Source organism: Heterocephalus glaber, unplaced genomic scaffold, assembly GCF_053883595.1.
Source record: "Heterocephalus glaber isolate CG9 unplaced genomic scaffold, H.glaber_assembly_v1.0 deba00000901, whole genome shotgun sequence".
Lineage (NCBI taxonomy): Eukaryota > Metazoa > Chordata > Mammalia > Rodentia > Bathyergidae > Heterocephalus > Heterocephalus glaber.
This window is the reverse complement of record NW_028258171.1, coordinates 12,318,013-12,345,149: the sequence shown is the minus strand read 5'-3', so window position 1 is coordinate 12,345,149 and position 27,137 is coordinate 12,318,013. Positions and strand designations below refer to the sequence as shown.

The window sequence follows — 27,137 nt, the reverse complement described above, 5'->3', positions numbered from 1 at the left end:
TGTGTGGCCAAAGGCAAGTCCGACTGCACTGGTGTGAACCCTGCAGGCCAGGTGCCCGTGGGGACACGAGAGAAGCAGTGCCCAGGGGTGTGGGCAGGAGCCACCAAGCACAGTGCTCTGGGGATGGGCGCACACAGGGAGAAGACACTTTAGGCTGCCATGCTGACCCTTTTAACACTAAAATTTTAAGTTTTATTAAAAGCTAGTTCTATTATTTATATAAATCCAAGAAATAAGGGCAATTGTAAACACCAAAACAAGAGCCAGCATAAGTGAGGGGAACAGTGGGAGGGGGCCAGGAGCTGGCCCCAGGCGGAGCTCAGGAGGTGACACCGACCGCCATGCAATCACCAGGTACCCCAGCACGGCAGCAGGTGAAGGGGCTGCCACAGACTCTGGCTGTGGTCCCAGCACTGGGCAGGAAGCTGCAGGTGGAGCTGGCTCGGGCTCCGCACATGAGACTTCAGCTGGGGCTGGAGCTGGCCCTGCAGTTCCAAGAGAAGAAAAAGTCACCAACTGTCCATGTTCCCTCCCAGGGCAAAACCTCCCCACTGCCCATCAGACAGCTCTGTGCACAAAGCCTCCCCAGGAAGTCCTCCCAGACCATGACGGCTGAGGTCTACAGTGATCCCAGGTCACCCCAGCACCCGGAAGCTGTCTCTGTGTCTAAAGGCCCATCCCTCCCCTCATGCCCACAGGCCCACACCCCGTCCTCCTAACCTGTGGGCTGTGCCTCAGTGGGCTCAGCTTGCTCCAGCTGGGCCAGAGTTCAGCTAGTGGAGTCTCCTGGGAGTGCAGCTCCACCAGGAAGTGGAGGACAGAAAAAGAGGACCTGGAAAGGCAGGTAGGAGGCAGAGTGAGAGGCCTGGCCTTTCCTCCCATGCTGCCTGCCAAGGGAACATTCGGAGATGGCCAAGTAGGCCTCCTGCCCCAGCTAGGCGTGCTCCAGCCCCACCCTCTCCATGCCCAGTGGGGCGGTGCTGGCCCAGGCGACCCGAGAGCCTAACACGAGGCTCTGTGCTCTGTGGTGGGACTGCCTCTGCCTTGTTCAGGGCAGCCCAACACACTGTCTCCCCACCCGTCCCCACTGTCAGCTGCATGAGGACAGAGTCTGGTGTCTGTGCGTGTTACACTCAAGGGCACAGGGCCACTGCTCTGTAAGGATCTGAGACGTGGGGGACAGTGGGCATCTGTCCCGCCCACCTCTCCTCAGGCTTCAACTCTGCAGCACTGTGCTGCCCGGTGTCTATGCTGCTCCTGGGCTCCTCTTGCACTGCTGTGGATCCATATCTAGGGAGGCCGGGAAAGTGCTATCTACTGCAGTGCGAGGAATGCTTGCTCAGCTGTCCAGGGTGACCAAGGACCCCAAACAGCACTGAAGCCCCAGAGGGAAGGGGTTGCATCTGCTCTGGCTACTGGCGATCACAGCCGAGCCCTGGGAAAGGTCTGCACACAGTGTGTCTTCACATGCGTCCATGGAATGGGGACCCCACCTGCTCTTCCCTGATGTCAGTGGGCCTGGGCCCTTCGCATCCCCACAGATTCCTGCTCTGGGAAGACCAGAGGCCTGCCGAGTCACTCTGCGGTCTCCTTTACAGGGAACAGACAGCCTTCCCCTGTGCAGGGCTCAGTGGGGCAAAGCACAGCCAGCCAGGGATGGAAGGGAATCCAGCAGGCCCGGGTCAGCACTGCCCTGGAGACCCCAGTTGTGCCCCGCAGTGATGCCGAGAGCCTGATTTTCTCAGCGCCCTGCTGCTCAGAGTTTTGAGCAGGCTGAGGCAGGGCTCATACCTTCCAAAGACTTGGGGCCACAGTGGCCAAGTGCCCCTGGGTGCCAACCACAGAGCTCGCCTTCGCACCATCCCCTCCTGCAGGGTGGGAATGCAGGCCCCAGAGGGGTCCAGGAGGGAGTCTTCGTGGATGGGGCAGCTGTCCAGAAAGTCCCATTCCGGGGGCTCCCTCAGCGGGTGCTGCATGCCTGCCAGCGCCGTCCTCACCATGCAGTCCTCTGCCCTGCTCTCCTCCTGTTGGGCCCCAATCTGTGACAGAACAGAGGGGAGACATGGAACTGGGGCCCACCCGGGCCATCAGGAGGGCTGGAGGCCAAAGCCCAGACCACTCTGAAAGTCGCCATCATGGCTCATACCAGAAGGGGCACAAGTTGGCCCAGCAGAAAAGCGATGCATGTTAGAAGGTAATTTCAGAAGGGACACACAGAAATGCTACCGATTCATGGCTCATTAACAAGGAGAGGTCATGACCTGGGGCATGAAGAGCCCACCCACCCTCAGGTCCCGTGGTAGAGAGAGAAACCGAGCCTCAGCCTGGTTCCAGGCCTCCTTCGAGGCCAGCCTGTCCCTCGTGTCTGTTAACGGCTCAGAAAAAGTCAGGCCCACTTCCTGGTCCTGAGAGGCTGCCCGGCTGTGCTCACTGCCACCTCTGCAGGTCGCTTAGCTCCTGTGGGTACCACATGGGCCCTGGCCAGGAGTTGCCCTGAGGTGACATGGCAGAATAAAGCCGTGACAGGACAGAAGTGACACAGTGTCCTGTGTGCAGCTCTGTGGGGACAGTGCCTGGCAGCCAGCAGCAAGCACAAGGCTCTGCCTGACCACAGTTTGTGCTGTTTCTGCCCCAGGTAACCTTGTGCTCCTGAAACACAAACAGCTCTGTCTCAGGCTTCTACCCCAGAGGACAGGAGAAGGCCCTGTGGGCTGCGGATCATCACTGGGCACTGCCCTTCTCCTCCTCTCAGCCCCATCCTGGGGGCACAGGCCAAGGCTCCGGGCTCCCAGCCTCCCACACCTGCCCCTGCCCAGGAGGAGCCTCCCTCATGACCTCATCCTCCACCCTCCTCAAAGTGAGGAAGAAGGGCGGGAGTTATACAGGGGACTCACAGTGGTGGCCGGGCCTGACTGGACCTGTCCTGGACTCGGTGGCCCCAAGTGTCTGGTGTCCAGGTCCAGGGAGATCTGCCCTGGGCTCCCGCTCATCTCAGGTCCCCAGGTCTCTGGGTCTGGTGAGACCCGCCCTGTGCTGCCCCTGAAGGCCAGGCAGTTCCTGGTGAGTGGCCTGAAGCACGGGGACTTAGCCATCCATCCTCTCACTCGCGCCCAAGTGCTTTCCCTGCACAGGGTCCTGTTGCTGCGGCCTCGAGGCCCGGGAAAGCAGCACAGCATGATCGCTGCTGACTCTCTCCAGCCAAGTGACTGTTAGGCAGCCTTCGCTGGACTGTGGTGCCCAGTGACTCCAGGGTTCCGAGTTCTGTTTGGACCTGTCGCCAAGGAAGTGAGGTCGCAATGCTAGGGTCATAAGCCAAACCGCCCCCTCTGATGAGAAGACCCCGTGGCCCCTTCCTTTCATAGTGGAACACATCTATCTGTGTGCTCCTTAGAAACAGCAATGAGAAACCAGAAAAGCTGCCTGTGATGTTAGAGTTTGATGAATCAGAAGTTTTAATTCGGCAAATGTGTAGATGCTTAAGATGCAGCAGGCACAGGGAGAAGTGTGCTTTCCCATCCAAAGGGTCCATTCTCTCTCAAGACACAGTGCTCATGTCAGCACATAGAGATCTGATGGGTTTGAGGATGATTTTCTTTCCTGGGTTGACTTCACTTGCCTTTCAATTCCAATAGGGACTATGGAGATGATCCCAAAATGTCCAATATAATTTTCTTTAAAGGATACAAAAGTTTCAGCTGATAACCCCTGGGTGGCCAGGAGTGGAGGATTCACAGCAGGTCATAACTTTCAAGTGCACATGGATAGCTACTTAAGCACAGATACCGAACGCAACACAAAGTGCAGTATGCAGTGCAGAGACAGTGTGAGGGGTCAGCAGCAGTCTTTGTGAAACCTCCCACCCAGCGGAGGTGCAGAACACTTTCACGCATCACTTGGGAGCGTCTCTTGTGGCGCTGCTATCCCCTCCTGTCCTCTCATCCCAAGCTGACCACGTGCTTTTTGTCCCCGGTGGAGTAGAGAGGGTGGAGCTGGAACCATTTGGTATAAATGTTTCCGGCAGGTCTTCTTCAAGCAGTAACACCAGGCTTGGAGCCCTGCACGCTGCTCCTCCTCAGTGGTGGCACCGTCATGGGGGTGGAGCACAGCTGTCCCGCATCCTCTGCTGATGGCCATTCATTCGGCTCCCAGGGTTGACCACTGAGCGATTCCCACCAGCATCACTCAGGCAGGTGTCTTTTCAACCGTGGATTCTTCTTCCAGGAGACACACTTACATGTCTGTTTATTTGCTTTATATCACTATTGTTTGCCTACTTTTTTATTTACAACATTTCATTCCCCTTTGATGTTTCTAATGAAATCTAATAATAAATTCGGGTTATTATCTCTAAAAAAAAAAAAAAGACTGTTCATCTCAGCTATTTGGGAGGCTGAGGCAGGAGGATTGCAAGTTCAAGCCCAGCCTGGGAAAGTTAGCAAGACCTTGCCTGAAAATAAAAAACAATCCTAAAATCAAAAGGGCTGGGGATATAGCTCAGTAGGAGAACAGTTGCCTAGCAGGACAAGGCCCCAGGTTTAATCCCCCGGTGCCATAAATAAATAAGTAAATAAGAATTTGCACTATAATTATACTTTTTTTTGTAATTGTGGGACATTTGAAATGTCAGTGCAATGCAAGGATGCCGATTTCCACTTGGGTGGATTGATTTATTTTTTTTTAAATCAATGAAAGGCCATAAGCAAATGGACAGTGATAATTAACAGCCAGGAAATGGCCACTGGCAACTATTGCTCCAACAGTCACTTCACAAGCAGCACATTACAGTGAGCAGATAATAGGTTACATGCACTGTTTTCTTCTGGCTTTCAGCACCACAAGCATAGGAGTTTGCTTTCTCCAAACAGCCACGCAGATTTAACATCAAAGATCCAATCTTTAGACCAGACAGATTCCCCTCCTGAGAGTCAATCAGCAAAATAAAATCATGGCGAAACTGAAACATTGCACTTTCGCCCTAAGTGAATTTTAATGTGCTTTCTCCTAAAGGTGTCCAGATTTCTGTTGTTGACTTTGTTATTTTGCTTCTTATCCAGAGAGCTGATTTTTAGTCTTTTTAAGACATTTGGTCTAACCTTGATCTAGGACCTTGTGAGACTGAATATCCCAAATTGTTTTGTTTGTTCTTCACTCTGGAATTATTTTCAGATTTCATTCCAATTTCTGGGAGTGATTTGGGATTTTTTTTCAGGTGGCTCCTTTGATGTCATCTCATCCAAAAAGGAGCTCGTGGCTTCTCCCCGACCCACAGTCTCCTCCTGGTCCTCCATCAGCCGCTCTGGGCCAGGCCAACACCTGCGCTTCTTGATCTCTCTCATTTTTCCAGCACCATCCAGTTAATGTCTGGGTCCCATCACTGGTCCTCTACATCCATGCTTTCTTCTCATTTCCATGCCCAGAATCCTCTGTCAGCCCCTCCTAGTCCTCTCCTGGAGTATTATAAGGACCCTAAGCTGACTTCCCCTAGCTGTCTCCTGTCTTTTTAACCCATCTGTGACATGTTCTGTTTTCCTGAAAGAGAGATGGACTGTATTTCTCCCCTGCTACAAACCTTCAGTGGTACACAGTTGCAGATGTTTTTAAAGCCCAAACTCCATGGCGGTCAAGTCCCTTCCTTCATCAGTTAGTCCCGACCTACTTTGTAGCTGTGTTTCCTCCACTGTCCTTACACATTTGTGCTTCCCCCAGATGTGCTGAGGCACTTCCCAACCCCATCTGCCTGGGAGAATCCAAGTTACACTTAGAGACCTTGCTCACACCCCCCTCTCATGGAAATTTCCTTGATCTCCCGACAGAATTCATCACCCGTCCTGAGCTTCCATAGGATTTTGTCTATATTCTTCTTAGTCTCGGGTCTTAGGTCAAGTTCCCCAAATCATGCTCTGAGTTGAGGATTTTTAGGGAAGGATTTTGTTAAGGAAATGCTCCCAGAATGAGGGAATTAAGACAGGAAAGGAAAGAGACTAGAGAATAAATTTGGGGTCATTAATTAATTCATGCCCTTCTCTAAGGCAGGGGCCTGGGCTTTCTTACTCCACCCTGAGCCACCACTGGCTGGGGATGAATTCTAAGCACCTCTTTTTTTGTGCACAGTAGTCCAAGGATGGCTGCTGAAGGGGGCAAAAGAAGCAAGCCAGTGGTGACACAAGTGCATTGGAAGCCGGGCGTAGTGTTGAGGCTGAGGCAGGAGGATCACCAGGTCAGCCTGGGCTACATGGTGAGTTCGAGGCCAGCCTGAACCATTTGGCAAGCTTGTCTCAAAATAAAAGGAAAACAAAATGAAAACGAATAAAAACAACAACAAAAGTGCATTGGAGCTACTGGATGATGGCACAGAAGCAGTGACAGCAGTCACAGAGCATCTGGCAGGAGCAGACAATGTCAGCCACGAGGCTCGAGTACACCTGGCCAAGTTCGGGCTGCTTCTCCCGAATCCTGCACCCCCACAGCAGGTGCAATAGCACTTTGCACCCAGAAAGTACTTCAACAGCATTTCTTGCTTTGAGCTGAATGGTCCTTGTGCAATCCAGCTGCTACTGACCATTTTGCTGATATCCCCTCACCCCCATGCTAGTTTTAGCTCAATCATTTAAAAAAAAAATCCCTGGAGTTTCAGAACCTAAGGTTCAACTTTTCATCTTGCACTTTTCTTCCTGAGGCAACAGTGTGCTCAGCTTCCTAAATTCCAAGACAGGCTGCTTGCTCTGTGCAGCCAAGGATGCCAACCTAAGAAGCGTTTCTGAAAGATCACAGTCAGCATCCCTGCCAAAAGAAGAAGCTCTTGGCACGCAAAGAACCTGGTTCAATCTGAGATCCCAGATGGTGATTTCGACTTCGGCTCAATTCCTGCTGAAAAGCATTTGAACTGCAGATGAGAGAAAAGCTTTCGTGACAAATTTCCAAGTGTTAGAAGCTTCGGAGGAAAATGGTGAGTGGATACAGCTCCCCCACCTCCGCCACCACCAGCAGCCACAGGCACACAGACCACAGAGCTACTACCTGCATCTGATGGCCAGCAGTCCTGCAGTGGCCTTTACTTTGGAAGAAGACTGCAGATACTAATTTGATTTTAAGGTACATTAACTGAGTCCATTGAAAGCCAATCCTATTGAAGTGCTTTTTTTAGTGTCCCCGTAGCATTAAAGATAACTCTCTTCTTCACCAATAGCTCTACTGCTGTGGATAATCAGCACATCTCCCCTTCCTAAATACCTTCAAGGGGTCTGTGTGAAGCACAAATTAATCATGCTTTTCCCATATGCCCCTCGGTCCCTTTTCCCGGTTCTCCATGCCCATGCCTCAGCTTCAGTGTGCTCTTCTGCTTTCTCACAACTGGGCCCTGGACCTCCTTCAGAGGGCTGCTCTCGACTCCTGGGATTTCACCTACTTGGCCGAAGGATGGAGGCTCCTGGGACTTCACTGTAGTGTTAGGTACTAACAGCAGATGACTTACTGGTGCAGGAGACTGAAGGCCCAGCTTCCCTGACTCAAGTCAGTCAAGCACTGGCCAGGTTAATGTTTGCTCCAGAGCTCCATTCAACGTTAGCCTGAGGCTGAGACTGCCTGAAATAATACCCTTGCTCAGTCCCGCCCCACCTCCTTCCCTCTGTTTTGCTCCTCCTCAGCACTACAGCCCTGTGGATTTCTCCTGGGAGCATCTCTTTGATACAACTCTGCATGATGCATTTGGATTTTGTTGTCTGATGGTACTTGAGGGGCAAAAAAATGAAGGCTTTCCTATTTCTACAGCTGATTGCACTTACTCATTTTATACCAGTGGAACTTTTCATACTGGAGATTTTTTTAAATGGAGTTTTTTTGTGTTATGGTTTGGGTCTGGATGTCCCCCCAAAGCCTCAGTGGGTCAGAGGTGGCTCAATCTAGAGTGTGTGATGCTGGGATTAAGGGCGTGTGATTACTAAACCACTACACATGAGTGAGTGGTTTGGCACCGCCTTAAACCCAATAGTCTGGATAGGATAAAAAAGGCAGAAAGACACGGTAAAAAGCCCTTGATGCCTTTGCTACCGTGTGGGTGCCATGTTGTTTCTCCTCTGCGAGGCCTGTCTGACATCCACCCTGTTTTGGAGCCAGCAGATTATGGACTGAAACCTCTACGAACTGTAAGCCAAATAAACCCCTTCCCCTTCAACTTTGGATGTCAGCAATGAGAGAAAAGTAATTAACAGATTTTGTTAGCTTATTCTGTGGGTCCAATGACAGTGACTGATTTCAAGTTTGAGTTCTGGTTGATAGAAAATTGCTTTTCTTTTGAGAATTACAAATTTAGTCTTGAGAAAAACAAATCCTCATCTTAGGAAGAGATCTAAGACGATTCTGGGCAATGGAAACATTCAAGAATCCTCATGCTTATGGAGAAAAGGGCAAAGCTTTCTAGAACAAGGTTAGTGTGGACACCTACTTTATCAATCGAGATCTTAGAAATAGTGAATCAACTCCAAGCAGGCATGCAGAAAATTATCAAAAGTGGGTGGGTTCAGGGAAAGAAGAAGGATGGTGCCGGGAAGCTGGTAATGGGATGTCCCTGCCAACCTTAGGTCTCCCTGGAGAGTGGTTGACACAGTGGTATGGAGAGGGTTGTCCAATAGGAGCTGGCTCTGAGGCCAGCCCATGGAGACCCTACAGGGATAAATACATACTCCAATCTCATGTTCCTGCTTTGTGGGAGACCAGATGGGAAGACTGAGGCCTCATTCACCTCCTTGGTGAGCAATAGAAGAGGGCGTACAAGCTTGCTGACACGCTGCAGGGAAAGTAAAAACACCTGAGATCCTGTTGTCTACCCGGAGAAGTACCGTGGAGGGAGGGAGACAGATGAATCCTGTGGAACCCTAATTGTTCGTGCCCGGGTCTGAGTGAATAAAGCCTAGATGCCCCAGGCACTTGGGGTTCTTTGTCGAAAGGAGGGAGACAAGAGACCCCTGTGCTCCCCCCTGCTCCTGATTTTAACCTGATTCTGTCTCTTTATTTTTCATCCCCATCTCCCCTTGGTCAGCTTCAAGCTCATAGACTGGATCCTATACCGTTCCCCTCTAGCTTTTGCCAGTGATCCCATCAGCTGAACCTAATGGGCCAGCTGGGCTTGAGGGAGCCAGTTAATGTAGCCTCTCTGGGTGGTCCTCTTCAGTCACTGAGCAGGAGGAGAAGGGCACAGAGAGGTCCTAGACGAACACAGAAGCCACATAGCACACACACACACACACACGGCCTGTTCTTGATTTTGACCTGTTACTAGACACATACATAGATACTTTTTTTGTTTGCACTTTGGGGGACCCAGAGATAGGCTCCACAATGTGGGGAAAAGGGGGCTGAATGATCAAGCATCAGATAAAGTACGTCTTGAAAGTCAGAGTAGGACATCTGGGCATCTCGGCATTAACTCCAATACAACAGCCTCCAAGATGGCATTTTATGTAGATTGAAGATGACTCACAGGGCTCACTGCCATAAAAATTCATCATTGGTTTGACCTCAGTATTTTGGTGCAAAGAAATCTAAATTTTATCCTCAGAAAACCAGACCCATTCTCTCCTAATTGAAAACAAAATGCAAATCAAAGATCCTTCTGTTGCATTGGTGATGCTACCTCCAATTGCTTCCTCATCAGTCCAGGTACAAAGATGCTACTCACTGTCCACTTTACTCCCAAATGTCCTCATTATGGGAAGCAAGGCTGTCTTCATACCAGTCTCATTTTCTAGTTTTGAATGGTCATTTTTTTGCCTGCATTTCAATTTTGCCTTAATTCAAAATACAAGACACTGCCAAATGTGCAGAGTGGAAGAAAAAAGGTCACTCAGCTACTTCAAGGCCTCTGAGATTAAACATGGAAAACTTGGGTCCTCAGATGCTGGTGGGAGCTGCTGCAGGGGGGACAGAGGGTGCAGGACACAGAAGGTTCCCTCCCATGCCTCCCGGGGGACCCACAGTGCCTTCTGGTTCCAGCCTCTCCACTGGTGCCGGGGAGGTGCTGAGGGCTGAGCAGGAAGCAAGCACTGAGAACTGTCAGGAACCATCCACCTGGTTGTCATTTCCAAGGATGAACATGGTATATACTGGGCTATTTTCTTCTGAAATTTTATTTTTAAAAATATATTTGAAGGGCTATAGGGTTAAGAAGGTGGTGATTTTAAAAAATGATTTTCAACACTGTGCTTTATTCCTCACTAGCTATTTGGGTCAACCATAAACGCTCCCCAGAGGCAAGTACCAGGCTGGGGGTTGGGGGGTGGACGTGCCCAGAGTGAAGGGTGAGAGTGTGACTCATCCTCTGTGATCTTGAGCAAGGAGTCACCATTTCTGGGACCCGGCTTCCTTTTCAACATAAGAGGACTGGTTTAGATGAATTCAGAATCGTTTTCTTGTTCTAACATCATTATTTATGGCAGCCATTGTTAGTCTCATGCAGCTAAAACGCACACCAGGTTTCAAAGATTTCGTACAAAAGCAAGTGTAAAATATCTCATTAATTTTCATATCATATGTTGAGATATTTGTGGGGTTATTAAGGTAAGTATGAAAATTAATTTTGCATGTTTGTCTTTACTATTTGTTTTTTGAGACAGGGTCTCCCTATGTAGTTCAGGTTGGCTTTGAACTCACTATATAGCCCAGGCTGGCCTTAAACTCATGGCAGTCCTCCTGCCTCAGCCTCCCAAGTGCTGGAATTAGAGGTGTGTGCCACCACACCCAGCTGTCTTTACTTTTTAAAAATGTGACTACTAGAAAATTCTGAGTTACCCATGTGACTTATATTTCTATTGGACAGAACTGTTTAAATATGTTTCTAGGTCCCTATTTCTTTTGTGTACACATCAAATTCCAGAAAATTCAAAGTAGCTTTGCTTAGAAAAAATGTTGCATCATTCTCCATTCAAAAGTCTTTCAAAAAAAAAAAAGTAAAAATTTCATATCACATTGGCTAAGTGTTTAGGGGAAGGAACATCAATGTTTCTTAAACTAAAATTTCATCTCCATCTCTTTTGAATGAAGCTGAGGTGGTAGTCTTTGGCACCTCAGAGCAGTAGAACTTTTCTAGATTCCAGCCATATGAAAAAGAAGTTTCAAAGTGAAAATCAGACCCCCACCCTCATCCCCCAGACACGAAGCATCTCTCTTCCCTGTGAGGGACAAGTATTTGGGAAGCACCTAAATGCACAACTCATGGGATCCAAAAGACACGTTCAGTAACCACTTCCTGCTTGGCTTTAACTTTCAGGTCAAATAGACACAAGACAGCAAATGTGTTATAGGACTGGGATGTGGGCAGAAAGCAGAGGGAAGACTCGGAGGCTCCTGTGAATGGAGCAGGGGGTGCCCGCTGCAGACATTGAAGATAAATACACACACCACCATCAGGTAGGGCCTTGCATGTCAGGAAGAAGTCAGAGGATGGGAAGCAAAAGGCAGTGGTCTGAGTGACCTATGGAAACCATGTTTTAGGGATGTCACTGTCCTCTGCCATGCTATTATAAGTGTATGTCCCCCAGCTGGAGCTCCTCATTAGAACCCATCACCACTTCATATCATTCCCTTACTGACTTGTGTGTATTTAGGCTTCCCCGAGAGAGTGATACATTCCTCAGCCTCGAGGGTGAGAACCAAGGTTGACATTTCTTTTGAACATCAAGGCAGACCTGGGCACAGAATAGATGCTCAATCCCTTTAAAAAAAAAAAAAAAAAGTGTGACACCATTTCCTCTTTCGTAGATTTCACAAGGGGAAGTGAAGAAAGAATCCTAATTCCTAACAAGGGTTCCCCAAGAGTAAATCCGGGCTTTTCTCCTTTATCCCTGGGTTCTTACCACCAGTGTCTTGCTGCCAAAACTCCTAGGCCCCACTATGTGTCTCTGGAGCCCATAGCTCTCCCTTTTTTTCACCCAAACAGTCCCTGGACTGCACTGCTAGCTGATAACCTGCTTAAACCCGATGGATGGCCCTCCCCAGTTTACCCAAGACCATTCAGCTGAGTTCACGTGGTCTGAGGAATCAACATGACACCCATGAGAGGAGGTTAAAGGCATTGGGAGTTGTTACTAGAAGTTTTCTGTGGTTCCATGAATAAGAAACAATACCCAACTATGATTTAGGAGGGAGACTAAAGTTGGTTAGAGCTGTAGCTTTTCCTCGGCCAGGAAAAGAAGGTAACTACTGTTTAGATCCCAGAAAACTTAGAAAACCTGAATTCCTATTCAGTCATCCACATTCCTATCCTCCTCTAAACTGGTCTTATAAAGTTACTTCAGGAAGAAACAAGGAGTAACATTCCCTTCCCTCAACTATTCTTTAGTTAACTTTTTAAAGCTTTTCCCAGGTGAGAACTCAGATTAATACTGTGAAATGTAGCAGAAAACCTCTGGAAAACGTCACCTCCACATACTGTGGGGATCCTGGATCCCCAACTAAAATCAGAGTTAAAAGCAGAAGCAGATAGACTGCAGCAGATACGAGTGAAATTTGGTTTGCAGAAGGTGTTATCTCTGGGGCCATATTTACATTTCTTTCTTTTTTCCTTATATCCCATATAATACAGAATGGATGCCTGGCTGCTATGTATGCTGTTATTTTTTTGCTTAATAGAAATGATGGGTTCTTGAGGAAGTCGCTGCTCTTTTCGCAGCAACTCTAGTCTGGATGAGGACTAGTTCTTCACCCAGCAACCTAACTGCAGCAGCGCTGGGTTAAAGCCTGTGCCCCATAAGCTCTCTCGCCAACGTCGGCCAGGCAGCAGCCAAGCTGTGAACCTTTCCCTCCTCTGCATCAAAGCTGGAGGGGGCTCAGTTCCAAGTCCCGGCACTAACTCCACCCCATGTGCTCCTCCCAAGAAAGTCTGGCTTTGTGTTTCTCTAATTACACAACCGCCAGCAAGTCTGACTTTCCTCCACAGAGCAAACGCCACCTCCAGTACCTCCTGGCCCCAGGAAATCTCTCCTTTAAACTAGCAAGCTACGCATCCTTCAGAAAGATTCTTGCAGGTTGAAAAGGGATGCTTGGAGTGCTAGCCAGTAGGAGGAGGCTGCCATGGCAGAGTAGGCGGGACAGGGAAACCATCTTCTAATTCTTACCTTTTAAGACTGCTGGCTGTTCGAGTACCCAGTGACTATCATCCTCTCATTTCTAAGATGACACCAGTGTAAGTATTCTGGTAGCAGGTCAGAGTGCTGTGTGTTGTTGTATAACTGGACAATCATGCTTACAGCTTGTGAGTGCGTTGACCCAAAAGCATTAAAAAAGCGAGAAGCATGACCTGCTCCTCTTTCTTATTCTCCACCAACACTGTGCTGAAGGAAGTTTGGATTTTTAAAATAAATCATCCGCTCTTAATTTAAAAAATATTTTGGGATAAACGTAGGTTCACATAGGTTGTAAGAAATAATACAGAGATCTCTCAAGGCTTCACCCAATTTCTCCCCGGTGGTAACATTTTGCCTAACTGTAGCACGTAGCACAACCAGGAAGTTAGCTTAATACAGAGGGCCTTGTTCAGATCTTGCCTGGGTTTCACACGCTCGCGCGCGCGCGCGTGCGTGTGTGTGTGTGTGTGTGTGTGTGTGTGTTCGTGTTCTATGCAATCTCACCACCTATTTGCTCTGCCTCGGAGCTCCGGCTCTGCTGAGGACCTTCTGTGTGATCCTCAGCAAGCTCTGACTTCGGGGAGATCCAGTTTCCTCGTCTGCTCTAAGGTCCGCCTCCTCTGGCGGCCGCTGTGAGGACCCTTGAGATCATTTCTGTGGCGTTCCCAGCACACCAGATTCCCAGGAACTGTTGGCCCTTGCCTGTCTTCTGCCTGTTCTCCCCAGCCAGGAAGCTTTCTTCAGCTTTTTCGCAGAAATAACCAGACGTGGGGTGGTAGCGGCTCAGGTGGACCCTTCTCCCAGGGGCTATGCCTACTCGTGCAGCTCGCCGCGGGCCCTGAGCGTGGCCTGGGCCGCCAGCCTGGGTGGACTTGGGATCGTCTGGCCGCACGGAGGTAGAAGAGGGGGTGGAGGGGATGAGAAAGGGCTCTGCAAGAGCTGGGTGGGAGGCGGCGGTAAATGCCCAGTAACCGCTGACCGGGAACCAACTCCAAGGGGTTTCTGTCCCGCGCCGCGTGGCTGCGGGTCTGGGGCGCCCACTGCCGGCTCACGGCGCGGAGACCTGCGAGGGCGCGGCGGGCAGGTGCGGTGCCACCCGCGCGGCAGGAGGCCCGGAGTCTCGTCCAGACCCTGCCGTCCCTGGACCCCTCTCCCTACGGCGGCTGGGGGCTCGGGCAAGGGGCGTCCGAGTCCCGAGCTGGAGGCCGCGCTCCGCGGAGTGGCCTGGGCGCGTCCGGAAGGTAAGGGGAGCCGGGGGCAGGACCCCCTCTCCCGCGCCCAGCCGGGTCCGGCTGGACCTCGGGCCGGGCTCCGGGCGGCGCCGCTCCTCCCCGCCCGCGAGGCCCGGCCCCTCCTCCGCGCGGCCGTGCTTCCTCTCGGCTTCCGAGCTCCGGGTGGCGGCGGCTGAGCGCAGGGCGCGGCCATCCCGCTCCGCCCGCCGAGCCCCAAGCGCCCGCGCCATGGTCCCCGCGGCGGCGCCAGGCGCCTGAGCCCCAGGACGCGGTGAGCTGGGCGCGGAGGCCTCGCGCTGCCCACGGGGTCCCAGGGCCTGGCGGGTCCCAGGCCCGGGCCAGGCGGAAGCGGGGGCCGGGCCCGGCCCGGCCCGGCTGGTGGCCCCAGGGATGGGAGGAGGGGCGGGAGGAGGTGGCTGCAGCCCGCGGCCGGCATGCAGTTGTATGCGCCCCCTTGCGTACGGAGATGACTCGCGGGTCCCCAGCCTCCCTTTGAAGGACGCCCGCTCGGAACCGCTCGGAACCGCGCGCCGGCTGCCGAGTGTCGCCGCGCCCGGGCCCTGACAAAGCGCCCTCCTCGGCTTTGCAGAGCGCGGGAGGCCGCGGAAGGTGGGCGGGCAGGGGCGTCGGGCGGGTCTGGTGCGTCCCTGCCCCGGCAACCTGGGCTGCGCACCGGTGCAGCCACCGCATCCCCGTGGCCCCAGCGGGCAGCGCGGGCTGAACGATGATGATGCGTGGCGTTTGTTGGTCCGCGGGTGACGCCCGTGACGAGGCTGGGGAGACCCGCGTGGGGGCCTGAGGGGTCAGCCGCGGCTGAGGAGCGCGGGGCAGTTGGGAGGGAGCCCTGAAAGTGGGGATTGCAGGCGGAGTGTGGGGTCCAAGCGGATGGGGAAGCTTTGCCGGTGCGGGTCCTGGGGAGGGAAGGGAAAAAACTGCGACCCTCGGGGTCTTTGCCCCAGGAGCCTCAGGGCAGGGCGCTTCCAGGGCTTCTGCAGCTGCCAAACTGTCCCCACCCGAGGACAAAACTGATGGGGAAACGGTCACCGCCTAACATTTTCTGTAAAATTGAAAGAGCGATAATTTTCCTCCCAGCCCTGACAAACCAGATTTAAAGTGCACATGAAATGGGAGCTGAATGTGTTGTCACATCGAGCTTCTAAACAATTTAGTTATTGTGACATCTTCAGCTCTCTCCAGTTCCCTGGGACAGATCTCCCTCCCGATGTTGAGGAATTAGAGACCGACTTGCCATACAACTGAACTCCTGAGTTTATGAAATCAAACCAGATTGCATAGCTGTCCTTGGTAACTGACACGGCAGCTTTTGCAGCTGAGAATCCCAGCATGGCCCATGAACTGGACTCCTGGGGCCAGGGAAGATTTTCTCCTCGGGTTCCCTTAAATATGTTGACGTAAATGTGTCTGTTTCCACGCTTCCGGGGGCTTGGCAGTCTACCAGGAACTGTATACTTTTTCTGTCTACATAGTTTTGTCTTGAGTCTTCTCTAGTAGTGAGCATATTTATATTGGTGGCTGAGCTGGAATGTTGGTAAATCTTGCTGTGGATTTTGAAGGTAGCTGTGAGATTCCCAGATTGTGTGTAAGAATAACACTTCGGGTGGCTAAAAAAATGAGTTTGTGTGGTCTCCTCCACTGCTGTGTTCTTCAGAAGGTGATTGTGAACTTCTGGGGGCTTTGTCCCTTTTCACCTATGCTGTGTGGCTTCTTTGGAAGCAAACATTCTGAGCTACGGCGTAGGTAAAGCAGATGGGTTGGAGACCTAAGCAACTCGGGGAGGAAGTCATCATAAGCAAGTCCTTTGCATGAAAATGTCAAGGATCAGTCATGTTGATAGGCACTTGCTCAGAATGGCATGGGTTCCTTTTTTCTTATTCCTGTTTTCATTTTAGATATGTAACGACCCTTAACATCAAAAGACGTTAACTCACATGGGGAGAGGAGGGCTCCAATGAATTCTGAACAGCCAATCCTAATTTCGTAGGCAGTGTTCTTATCATGAGTCAAATGTTGTTCAAATAAATTGTTTTAAATGTCACTGCAAATGACTTTCTAAACTAACATTTTACCAATCTTGATGCTTCCATTTTACATTGATAATGAAAATACATTTTATCGGCCTTACATTGATAGAGGGTTGGCAAGTTTAGCCAGAGCCCAAAGCCTTGTCAGAAGGCTTATTTTTATAGATGTCAATTCTTTTGTAAGCCAGTAAATAATTTGACTTGAATTTTGGTTATTCATCTTTCATCTCTTGGGCAGAGGCTTGTGGAGAGACTTACTGAATCTTACAAAAAGATCTTTTTCCCATTTGCAAATAAAGTGAAATTTTTAGAAGATTATAGTATTATGCAAGTGAAATTAGTATGCTTCTTTATTGCAGTTTGTGCCAGCAATTAGACAATTACTTAAGCTTTTGCTTGGAAAAGACAACAAAGCATCTGTAGCTAACTTGAAACACAAAATTGGGAAAATGATTTTTATAGATGTGAGAATAGAAGCTTTTATGCCACAGGGAACTGTACTCATGGCTTCAGGCACCCTAAATTAATTTGAGTAAATATGGCTCAAAAAGTGAGTTGTTACAAGCTCTCTCTTTTTTAAAAAAAGAAAAAGCAAAGCTTTGTTTTCTGCACCCCTAATTTTACTTAGTAGTTGATTATAGGTTGTTGAATCCACATTGTGCTAAGCAAATAATTTCTTTTTCCACCAGCTACTCTGCATTAACTACTTGACTGGGTAACCCACCTGCTGTTGGTTTAACAAAAGTTTAAGTTCGCTACAACTTTCAGGATAATGCTAGTAGGATACTTTCATTTCATGCAAAGTTTATAGTATAGTTAGCAAAGGTTATTTTCTTTCAAATATACTTAAATGTGACTTTTTTTTCCTGTACAGTGACATTTAAGCTTTTGTGTAATATTTTTATACTACAATTTTATCCACGGTGATACTGTGTTACTTTTGGGGTCCAGCAAAAAATAAGGTGCTACTTGAGCAGAGAGGAGGCAGTCGTCAGCTTGCTGGTGAGCAGCAGTTTTTGGCAGAAGTGTTCTATACAAACGTGCAGATGGAGGCAGTTGCTTTTCTGTTGAGTTTTTGCTGAATATGTCCTCCTCACTATTTCCCATTCTACTAAAGTTAATGCAAGATGGTAAACCTGGGAATCTTTGCAACAGATTAAAGAGTTTGCAGAAGAGAAAGAAGAAAAAGAAACATTGTAATTTGCACTAGCATTAGTGGTCTCTAACTTACCAGAGTGAAAATTAAAGTGAAAATTAAATAATGAAAAGCCTCCCCAAAGGGCATTTGTCTGTGTTCACCATTTCTGTCCCAAAGTAACCAAATTAGTCATTTAGTGGTCACTGCCTGGTCTGTGGACCCCCAACAGCTATGTCTCAGCACAGGTCTCAGAGCGTCTATTATGATCCCTGGAAAGGCAGGAGGCTGAGCTGAGGGGGCTCAGACAGTCCGAAGAGCTATTCAGCTTCTGGACCATCTGGAGGGGAAATAAAAGGCCTGGGCCAAGGACTCTGGCATTGTGCTTATTTATTATTTGGTTTTCGCTTGCCAGACTTTGTCCTCTTTTCACTCCCTCCATCCTAGAACAGAGTGCTCTTTGGCTGGGGTATCCTTCTTACATGCTCCTTTCTATACTTTGGATGCTGGCAAGTTCATCAGTTCACATATGCACTTCCTGCTGGCCTTATGCTGGCAACTTCATTATTCCAGCCACACCTCCACCTAGTTCCTTTGCAGCCCTAGTTGGCACTGTGATTCCATCATCTGCGGTTCCTGAGGGGAATATAACTGCACAGATCTGTAATGGACATCCCTGTCAGAGTCTGCAGCATTTTGGCAGCCTTGTTTTGAGTTATTTGGAAGGAAAATGCTCCGAATAATTGTCATTGTGGGTGTTTGTTGGGCGGTAAATGTTTTGATTAATGGCTCTGGGCATCTGCCTCTTATTTAACTCTCCCTAGTTAGAATGCCAAAATACTGCCCACCCTGGCCTCTTTATTCCAAAGCAGTCATAAAAGCTTCTGACCATTTGATTGGGAAGGTCATTGGTAAAGAAAGGCCCAGGTTTATGGCAGTCTTCATAAAACTGGAATTGTTCTTTGCAATTGGAAGGAGGATTTATTGCTCAGAAGCAAACTTTTAAAATCTCCAAATAAGATTCCAGCCCCCTATGGGTGTCAGTTAGGTGTTGGCTCAGTGAGGCATTAGATTGGGCACACTAGAAATAGTTAAATATTTCTTTGGGGGAAGCAGTATAACATCAATTTCTGAGCTATGCCCATTGTCAAAGATAAGGGGTTCTTCATGATCATTTTAAATAAAAATTTCTTCCTGGGCCCAAATCCCAGAGCTGCTTTAGAAAAAAAGAGTGTTTATTCCGTCTGTTTCCCTAGAGCATTGTATGCTATAATCATTCAGTAAATGGGCTAGGGGATGTAGGGGGAGGCAATCCCACCTTTCCCCATTCTGGGTTGGAAAAGTGTAGCCACGGAGTGGTCCAGGGTGGTTTCTGGCGCTCAGTACTGTTGAGCTGGCTGACACAAAGGTGAGGATAGGTGTGCCAGTGGCTTCATTTCGGGGGTCTCATTCATGTGTTTCATGCACGCTGAGGGACAGTATCATTTGGAGTCACACTAGAGTTCAGTTCTTGGCTTCAGCTCATATTAGTGCTGTATCCTTGAACAAGCTGCCTAAGTTTCCCCAACCCCAGTTTCTACATCTTAAATGGGGCTATGATCTGTCTACTTCAAAGAATTGGGAAGATTAAGGTGACACTCATAGCAAATGCTCAGAAGCAAGTCAAAGGTAATAATTTCCTCTGAATTCCTAACTACATTTCAGCCTTGTTTTTGACATTAAATATATCAGTAATCTGCCTTGAAAGATCAAGGAAGAGCTGAACATGACCTGCCGCTGTTACTGTGCAGTAATAGAATGATGTTTATATACCTTGCTCTCTCATTGCCCAAGCTCTGTTCTGTTCTATGAGCCTCACATCTCCTGCTGTGCTGTGTGGAAGGTAGGTTTATGGCTGGTTGACTTAAGTTACGCCTCCTTTGTAAACCTCAGGCACTTTCTTGGTTGTTTTTCAATTCTTCTGTATGGACTTTCTCTGGGATTGATCACTCTCATCTACCTGCCATATTTACCCTCAGAATGTTTCCTCCAGATGGGTTAGTATTGCTCTTCTCATAAATGAGAGGCCTGGACAGTGTTTTAGCAGATTCTCCTCCAGAGTTTCATCCCATAGCAACAACAACCAAAAATGGGCCGGGGATTTAACTCAGTGGTTCTGCCACCTGCTTCGCAAGCGCAAGGACCCGAGTTCAATCCCCAGTACCAAAAAAGAAAACAAAACAACCAAAAATGCAGCTGTAGTTTGTGAGTCCGTTGGCTTCATCGGTAACCTGTTGAATTGTAGTCACTCTTGGCCCTCCATTATGTCTTAGACTGAAAATGCCCTGCCAGAGGACACGAAAGGGGAAATGAATGTGTGCTTGTAGAAGAAATGGGTATTTCAAAAATGTTTATATCCTCATTTCTATACATCCCATTCAGGGAAAGTTTCCTCTCGAGGAGTAGCCTTACACTAAGCAATCCATGGTGTTTACCGAGTCCCTGGTGTACTATTAATTTTGTAGATGATATAAAAGAAATAGAAGGTGTGGATCTTACCCTTTGAGAAATTTCTGCCAAAAGGGAGAAAAAATTCTTGCACATGAAATTACTGATGAACATTTGGAGAGCCATGTCAACCAGCAAAAATGCTTTCGGTGCCAGATGAGCACTGACAGCTTGTCATCATGCATAACATCTTCTGGATGTTTCAGCAGGAACATTTGTCCCACAGGAGTGGGACTTCCCCCCACCCTTTGGTCAAAAGAATGTTTTCATAAGCAGTGTCTTGGGAAGGGGGAGATGAAGGAGACAGATCAGAGAGGAAAACTACCATAAAATGAAAGAAGTTTGTTTTCATGGAAATCCAACGTCTTCCCCAAAGCGGGGGATGATAGCTTATCAAATTCAAAGCAGCAGAGATCACAACTTCTTGGTACATTATGAGTTTTGTTGCTCTCTCATTAGATGGACAAATTGCCATCCCTTCAAAATAATTTTGAAAAGGGGAAGTGTTGAAATTCTTTTGCTTTTGAATATGCAAAATCAAGGTACAACAGTTTGGCATTTCTGAAGTTGATCAGATTACAGCCCAGGGGACCAAAAACCTCTGAGTGAGCCTGAGAGCTATGGCAACAAGAAAGTCCCAGAGCATCTTGGGGATTCTTAGCAGATCTAAGTTGACAATTAGCTGGGACCCTAGGTGAATCTCATTGGCCTGTCTAAATTTCTGCCTCTTGTGGCTTTTCCCCGCACTTTGGTATTTCTTTTCTGATGCTTTGCTGTTTATATAGCACTCTCATCTTATTTGGAAAACATTTACATAGTGATTAGTTAACCCAACAGACTGAATCCTGGGAAGGCAGCCAGAGCCAGCAGCACCTTAGCAATGGCAAACTGCTAATAAGAGAGGAGACCTCCCCAGGACCCAGAGCCTGGGCCCGAACTGTGCCAAGTGGCTTTAATGAATAGCCCTCGTAGACCTTGAGCTTGTGGCAGAGCTGTTCAGATTCATCTTCTGAATCCACCTAGTTTTCTAGGGCCGTGGCTCTATTTTTTAAGAAAGCAAGTGGTCTAGAGCAGTGATCATGAACCTTTCAAAGCTTTTAGTGATACAGATAGCCCATTTCCACGTGTGTGCCATAGGTTCGCCACCACTGGCCTGGAGCAGTACAACTGATAGATCACTAAAAGCACTTTCATCTTCAGCTCTGGCTGTGTTCAACATCCTAACTTACCTGTCCCCCCTATAGTAATGATCTGCTCCCTGGAACACCACCTCATTCAGGGAGTTTCTGACCCAGGGCTTAGTTTAGTAAAAAGTGCTGCTTTTGTTGGTGGGGGTCACGGCAATGCTGGGAAATGAACCCAGGGCCTCGTGCAGGCTAGGCTAGCAAACTGCCTCACAGCTGCTCCCCCAGCTCCTAGTTAAGGTGCTGCTTTTATAGGCAAGGGGCTGGCTGAGAGCCTGGCTGCTGATGGCTGATGTCACTGTCTCAAGGGGGTATATTGTGTTTAGCATCCATTACATCATGGCCCGGTTTCTTCCAGATGTGCAGGTTTCAGGCCTGCATTGGAAGATCTACCACATGAAAAATCAATTATTGTGCAAAGCAAAAAGCTTTTTAAAGTGTGATGTTCCTGGAATTTTATGATATATATTTTTAACAACAACAAAAAAATGACTCGAGTTTTGATGACTCCCAAGTTTTTACTCATCCTAAGGAGAGTGGAGGAATGGACAGCCTGGGGTTGGGGTGGGTCAGAGAGAGGAAAGATGGGGCAGCCAGGGGAAAAGAGTGAGATGCTTGGGATGGGGGAGGCACCCCAAGATGCTGTAGGATTCATATAAGGCAGCCTGTGGCTCCTTCAAACTGTTGGAAAGGTTGGAGTGGTGTTTTCCCCTTTCTCTAGGCAACTGAGCCTCACCTCAGACTCCTTGGGAATCCATCGGGCTTCAGGGAGTACCCTTCCTGTCACACCGCATGTAATTGCACCGATGAAGTTAATTGAGTTGCTTTTGGGAGAACGCGTGTAAAAGGCATCTGGTCTCCTGTAAACAAGGAGGCGGTTTTGTAGCAGACGTGTTCAGCCAGGGTCTCTCTCTGAAGCCTCCTGCGTAACTATTCCAGGGGCATCGAGGCTGGACGAAGTAGAACTAATCAGGATGGCCACATTGCCAGCATCTGGGCTGCTGTTGAGAGCTTGCTAACTTGCGGGAAGGCCCTGACTGTGGAGTCGGTTGGTGCTACCAGTTTGCTCACTTGAACCCAGTGCCAGAAGTAGCCTGTCACCTCTCGAAATTGCTGGCCAGATGAGCTGACAGGGAGAAAGCAGCTCTTGGACTTGAATTTGCAGACTAGCCGTCCACCTGAGGACCAGGCAGGAGAGGAGGGGTGCTCGGCCTACGTGACACCTTGTTCTGGTAATGTTACCCCCAACTTGATCCGACCTTGTGGATACTCCCCTGGGGTGAGTGTGTGGCCACAGCTGGTTCCTGGAGAGCCCCAGGGCCTTGTGGTGGGGTGTGCTAGAAATAGAGTGCTGTATATTCAGAGAGGTGTTGGCTGCCCCGGGAGGTAAGTGTGCCGGGGTGACCTGCCCCAACCTGTCCTTGTCTCTGTCCTGCACAGGTGAGCGCCGTGGGCTATGGGATGGATGAGGTGGAGCAGGACCAGCATGAGGCCCGACTCAAGGAGCTGTTTGACAGTTTTGACACCACAGGCACTGGGTCCTTGGGACAGGAGGAGCTCACCGAGCTGTGCCACATGCTGAGCTTGGAGGAGGTGGCCCCGGTGCTGCAGCAGACACTGCTTCAGGACAATCTCCTGGGCAGGGTAAGGTCTGGGGGAAGTGGGTGTGGTTTCTGCCAGGGTGGGGAGGGTGGTGCAAGCCACATATATTGCTCCTTGTTTCTAGCAACCTGACCGTTAACCTAGGAAAGAAGAATGTAACAGGCGGGACATAACAGTGTAGTTGCTGGGGTGACAGAGCCGGCTTTAGTTAGTGACATGGAATCGAGTTGTGCACCAAGCATTCTCCATAGTGGATGGGATGTTTCCCAAGTTTTTGCTGATTCTTTTGGATCATTTCCTTAGCGGTGCCTTTGTCAGGGGGACAGAAAGGAGGGGGTGAGATTTTAGTGGAGGAGAAGAAAGAGAAAGTAAGAAAACTGCCTTTCACAGAAAAGGGGGATTTCTGTTACAGTTTTTATTCCTCAGAAAACTATTCCTTGTGCGGATTGTTTCTGGGTGAAGTGTTAATTAAGCCTTCCACTCAGGAAATACAGCAGGAGAGTAAGTAAATACAGCCCAGCTTCATTTAAAACCCAGCACGACTCACTTCCAGCAGGGACCATGTGTGTGCCAACGTTAGTGTGCACATTTGACAACAAATATTGATGTTTTCCCCAGGAAACAAGTTCCAGACAGGTGTAGGAGGTGAGACAGGGGTCTTTTTTTCCCTCCTGCTGATTGTGGGAAGGACATCTGATCTGCCACAACTTGAGGTTTCCTTCTGTTCTTATAATGGTAATTAATGGCATCGTTTGTAAGCCTTCAAATTTTACTCTTGCTGTTGGTCTTTGAAATGGACAAGAAAATAAAACAAAGGAGGCAGTACTTCTTGAGCTGTGTTGCTAATATGGCTGACACTTTGCAAACAGTGGTTTGAATCACGTGGTGTAAATTGAGGAAGAAGTCATGAAGCTCAGCTTTTGTCTGGTGGCTGAACTTCCTTTATTGTTTTCAGTCCCTTGGCTGATGTGACGGATAAGTGACCTGAGATACAGTGCAATATATTGGCTCTCTGTAACCCAGGAGACAGGGGTAGTGCTCACCCTGCAATTAATGTACAAAAGATGATATTCTCAGGGGTTGGCACCATGAATGTGGTATCAGAGAGCTCACACTTGAGAGAATCGTGAGTTCTTTGCAAAAACTGGGGGCATTCCTGGCCACTTCGGAGCTGCTTGTATAGTTCCTAGAAAATGCTAACGATCTTGCTTTGAAAGCAGCAAAAAATGTTAACATGGGACACTGAGCTGCTTGGTCCTCATTCTGTAGTGCACTCAAATGATTTCGAGTTCTGCCTCGATTTGGACACACTAGGGAGCAAAAGAGAGGAGAGGTCCTTGCATGTCTCGGGCCTTTCTCTGTCTGAGCAAGAGCAGTAAAGGGAAGATGTGTTTTAATGCTGCTGGAAGCCTGACAAGACATACTCTGACTGACAGTCTCCTTGAGAGGGTTCCTTGGAGTCAGCGTAAATACAGCATCCTCTGCTGAAAACAGATTGCGCCCTGGCAGCACATTAACAGTTTGCCTTCCAGATGTTGCACATATTTGCCCTCGTTTGGGAGACCCAAACCAGGGAACAGTTATCAATTGATTTGTTAATGACTTGACACCACCCGCCTGCCTTTTATGTTTACAATTTTCCTGAATAATGAATACCTAAGTGGCCTATAGTGTGATATTTACTTAGTGAACCAGTGATAAAAGTTAAATAGATGTTTGCATATTGATTTCACGTGGGAGGCCTCTGGCAATTGTCTTGAGAACAGGGTTGGCATGAATTGATGCATGAGTGTTAAATTTGCATTTTTATACAAAACTGAATTATTCTCCTCAGATGATCACATCAACTTGGCCATGTGCTGTTAACATATTCTAGATGGTCTATAACTTTAAATTATAGAGAAAAGAATCCATAGAATCCTGGAGCAATTCAAGTGCTATATCACCTTTGTGATATACGGAATAACGATCCTAAGTTGTAAAATTATAAGATTTCTAGAAAATGAGTGTAATTTTTACATGACACATAGTAATTATACATATTCGTAGAATACAGCATGGCATTTCAGTAGATACATGTATGCAGCGCATCATGGTCAGATCAAGGTAACTGACATATCTATCACCTCACACGTGTATCATTTCCTTCTGCTGGGAATTCTGATTCCTGTCGACTATTTTGAAATATTCAGTTAATTGTTGTCAACCTTAGCTATCCTATAGGTTTTTTTTAAAGCCAGTCATCCTTCCTCTCTTTAGAAGGTGTAGAAAAACTTACAAGTGGGCTGGTTTAATAAAAAAGGAGAAAAAGTAGCATGGCACATCTGAACACATTCACCCACTCATTAATCCAAGACATTTGTACGTACTGTACTGTGCATGCATCCACGGTGTGAGTCCTTCCACTAGTTTTGTAGTGTCAGTACAACTTATTTATATTCATGTTTGCTGTGAACTACAGTTTGCCATTAAATTGGATTTGAATGCATTAGGATCCATCAGCTTCCTGGATACTGTGGCTTTAATTTTATCTTTTAAATCTTAATAAGTATAATTTGTTTTTCAGTTACTGGGAGCTGAACCCAGGGTCTTGTTCTGAGCTACATCCCAGCCCAGTTTTTTTGTTCATTTTTTGAGACAGGGTCTAAGTTGCTAAACTACTTTGGCTATCCCTCCAAAAATAATGGGATTACAGGTGTGCCCGCCACTCCTGGCTGCCTAGTGTTTGTCAGCTGTTAAGGAAAGCAATTCAGATCCACTTGCCATTTGCCATTTTCATTCATTTACTCCTCAGCCATTTTGCCTCAAATTCATCAGTCTTGCTTTACAGCTTGGGTCCATATTCTTCTGAGCAAGGTGGTTACTACACAAGTGTTTGAAATACCTCGAGCTTGTCAACCCCTGATTTGAAGGAACAGGGACAGTCCTGATATGTGTTTCTATTCTGTTATCCAAAGAGCTTCGTTCCAGTCTTTGTCATCAGTTAAGCACATGTCAGGCGAGTGAGGCCCCAGCACGGGGTGCTTCTCAAGACATCGAAGAATTTATAGTCTAGTTGGGTCATGTCTCTGGTGGGTAACAAGTGCAGAGAGGAAGTATTACCGTAATTTAAGAAAGGGAGCCCTGTTAGCTCTCTGTCTCGGTTGGGACAAAATACCCAACACTCATGACTTAAAGGAGGAGGGGTTTATTTTAGCTCACGGTTTGTAGAGGTTTCAGTCCATAGTCAGCTGGCTCCAAGGCAGGGCAGCATGGCAGAGGAGAAATGGCTCATGGCGCAGCAGCCAGAGCAGAGAGAGAGATCAAGGGAGGAGGAGGGAGACTGACCCTTCCAGGCCACGCCCTCAGTGACCACCTCCTCGGGCCAGGCTTCATCACATTTGGCTGTAAATTCATCTGTGGACTCATCCCCTGCTGAGTGTCATGCCCCCATGACCCAGTCACCTCCCACAAGCCCCACCTAAGAGCCCATGAGGCTTTGGGGAGACATCTAGATACAAACTGTAATACTCTCCACTGAGCCAAGTTTCCTTCCAAGCAGTTGGTACTAGTTGTAGGTTCTTCTTTCCCATGTCTTTTATTTTTACTTATTTTATGCAAAGCAGGAAACAACTTTGTTTTTCCCACACTGCAGGTCTTGTAGGATAAACAAACCCTTCATCATTAGAGATTTAAGAACTGAGATAGAATCTAACATCAAGACGCAAGCGTGGCAACTGTTAGTTGCTCTCCTGCCCCAGGTCTGGAAATCTGCACCAGGGAAGGGCATCCTGGTTGGCTTTGTGCCCATTTCTGTGCTGTACTCTTCCATGCCTCTGCTACCACTGCCCACCTAAACTCTTGCAAAGTGGGGTTTGGAGTGGGGTAGGGGATAAGAGGCAGGAGAAATCTTACTTAGCTCTTGTGCTTTTTGGGTGCAGCAGGTGCCTCTTATGGATTTCCCAGAAAGTCCCCCACTGGGACATTTCCCAGCCCCTCACTGGCCTCAGCAATATACTCTGTGGCTAACCACTCCTGACTGCCTCCTCTCCGTTGTTCCTACTCCACCCTCAGGCAACACCTGTCTGTGTCCAGCACTACTGATTGATTTGGGTTTTATAAATGGCATCATTAGAGGAAGGGAGGGTCAGGTTTATTTCACTTGGCATAATTCTTTTCAGATTCTCGATGGTGTCCTTTTCAAGATCCTTTAAGGCCAGTTACCTCCTGTGGGCGAACAGGGCCCATGGGAAAATCCACTTGTCAGAGACAGGTCAAGGTGCAAGTCCACTCAGGCCTTGCTGTTTTTCCTGTGCAGATCCACCAGGCTCCAGGGTGAGGCCGCCCCAAGCACACAGGCA

General features: G+C 48.4%; 2 protein-coding genes across 25 annotated transcripts in view; one reads left to right on the top strand and one right to left on the bottom strand.

Moving 5' to 3' along the window:
• Positions 1–163: 163 nt before the first annotated feature.
• On the bottom strand, positions 164–14,783 carry LOC147828833 (uncharacterized). 2 transcript variants are annotated; one of them, XR_015450038.1, is made up of 4 exons: positions 13,107–14,783; positions 1,792–2,039; positions 721–832; positions 164–485 (listed from the first exon to the last, which is right to left on the bottom strand). XR_015450038.1 is itself a non-coding variant. In XM_087207982.1 (4 exons), exons 1-4 carry the CDS (start codon positions 3,174–3,176, stop codon positions 348–350), a joined length of 780 nt encoding a protein of 259 aa, XP_087064108.1. In that variant the 5' UTR covers positions 3,177–13,512; the 3' UTR covers positions 164–347. The 2 variants fall into 2 exon arrangements, 1 of the variants encoding a protein (XP_087064108.1); XM_087207982.1 differs by having other exon boundaries at positions 2,895–13,512.
• Nin (ninein) overlaps positions 13,608–27,137 on the top strand; it is a 98,772-nt gene continuing 85,242 nt past the window's right edge. For 16 of the 23 annotated variants that reach the window (XR_002396697.2, XR_002396699.2, XR_015450037.1 and 13 more), the window contains exons 1-2: positions 13,608–13,724; positions 22,636–22,839. Coding sequence is in view for 18 of the 23 variants with exons in the window: in XM_021262409.2 (XP_021118068.2) it covers positions 13,608–13,724; positions 22,636–22,839 (321 nt within the window). In the remaining 5 variants the exon portion in view is untranslated. Of the gene's footprint in view, positions 13,725–13,873; positions 14,012–14,233; positions 14,357–14,492; positions 14,619–14,834; positions 14,957–21,709; positions 22,428–22,635; positions 22,840–27,137 lie in introns of those variants that run through there. The other 7 variants (XM_021262419.2, XM_021262416.2, XM_021262442.2 and 4 more) reach the window with 7 other exon arrangements.

Bases quoted from the DNA above. Each gene is read 5' to 3' on its own strand.
- LOC147828833 (XM_087207982.1), bottom strand. From the start codon at position 3,176: ATGCTGTGCTGCTTTCCCGGGCCTCGAGGCCGCAGCAACAGGACCCTG. The intron at 2,040-2,894 runs GTGAGTCCCCTG...GTTCTGTCACAG, and splicing joins AGTCAGGCCCGGCCACCACT to ATTGGGGCCCAACAGGAGGA. The intron at 833-1,791 runs GTATGAGCCCTG...CTGCCTTTCCAG, and splicing joins TGGCCCCAAGTCTTTGGAAG to GTCCTCTTTTTCTGTCCTCC.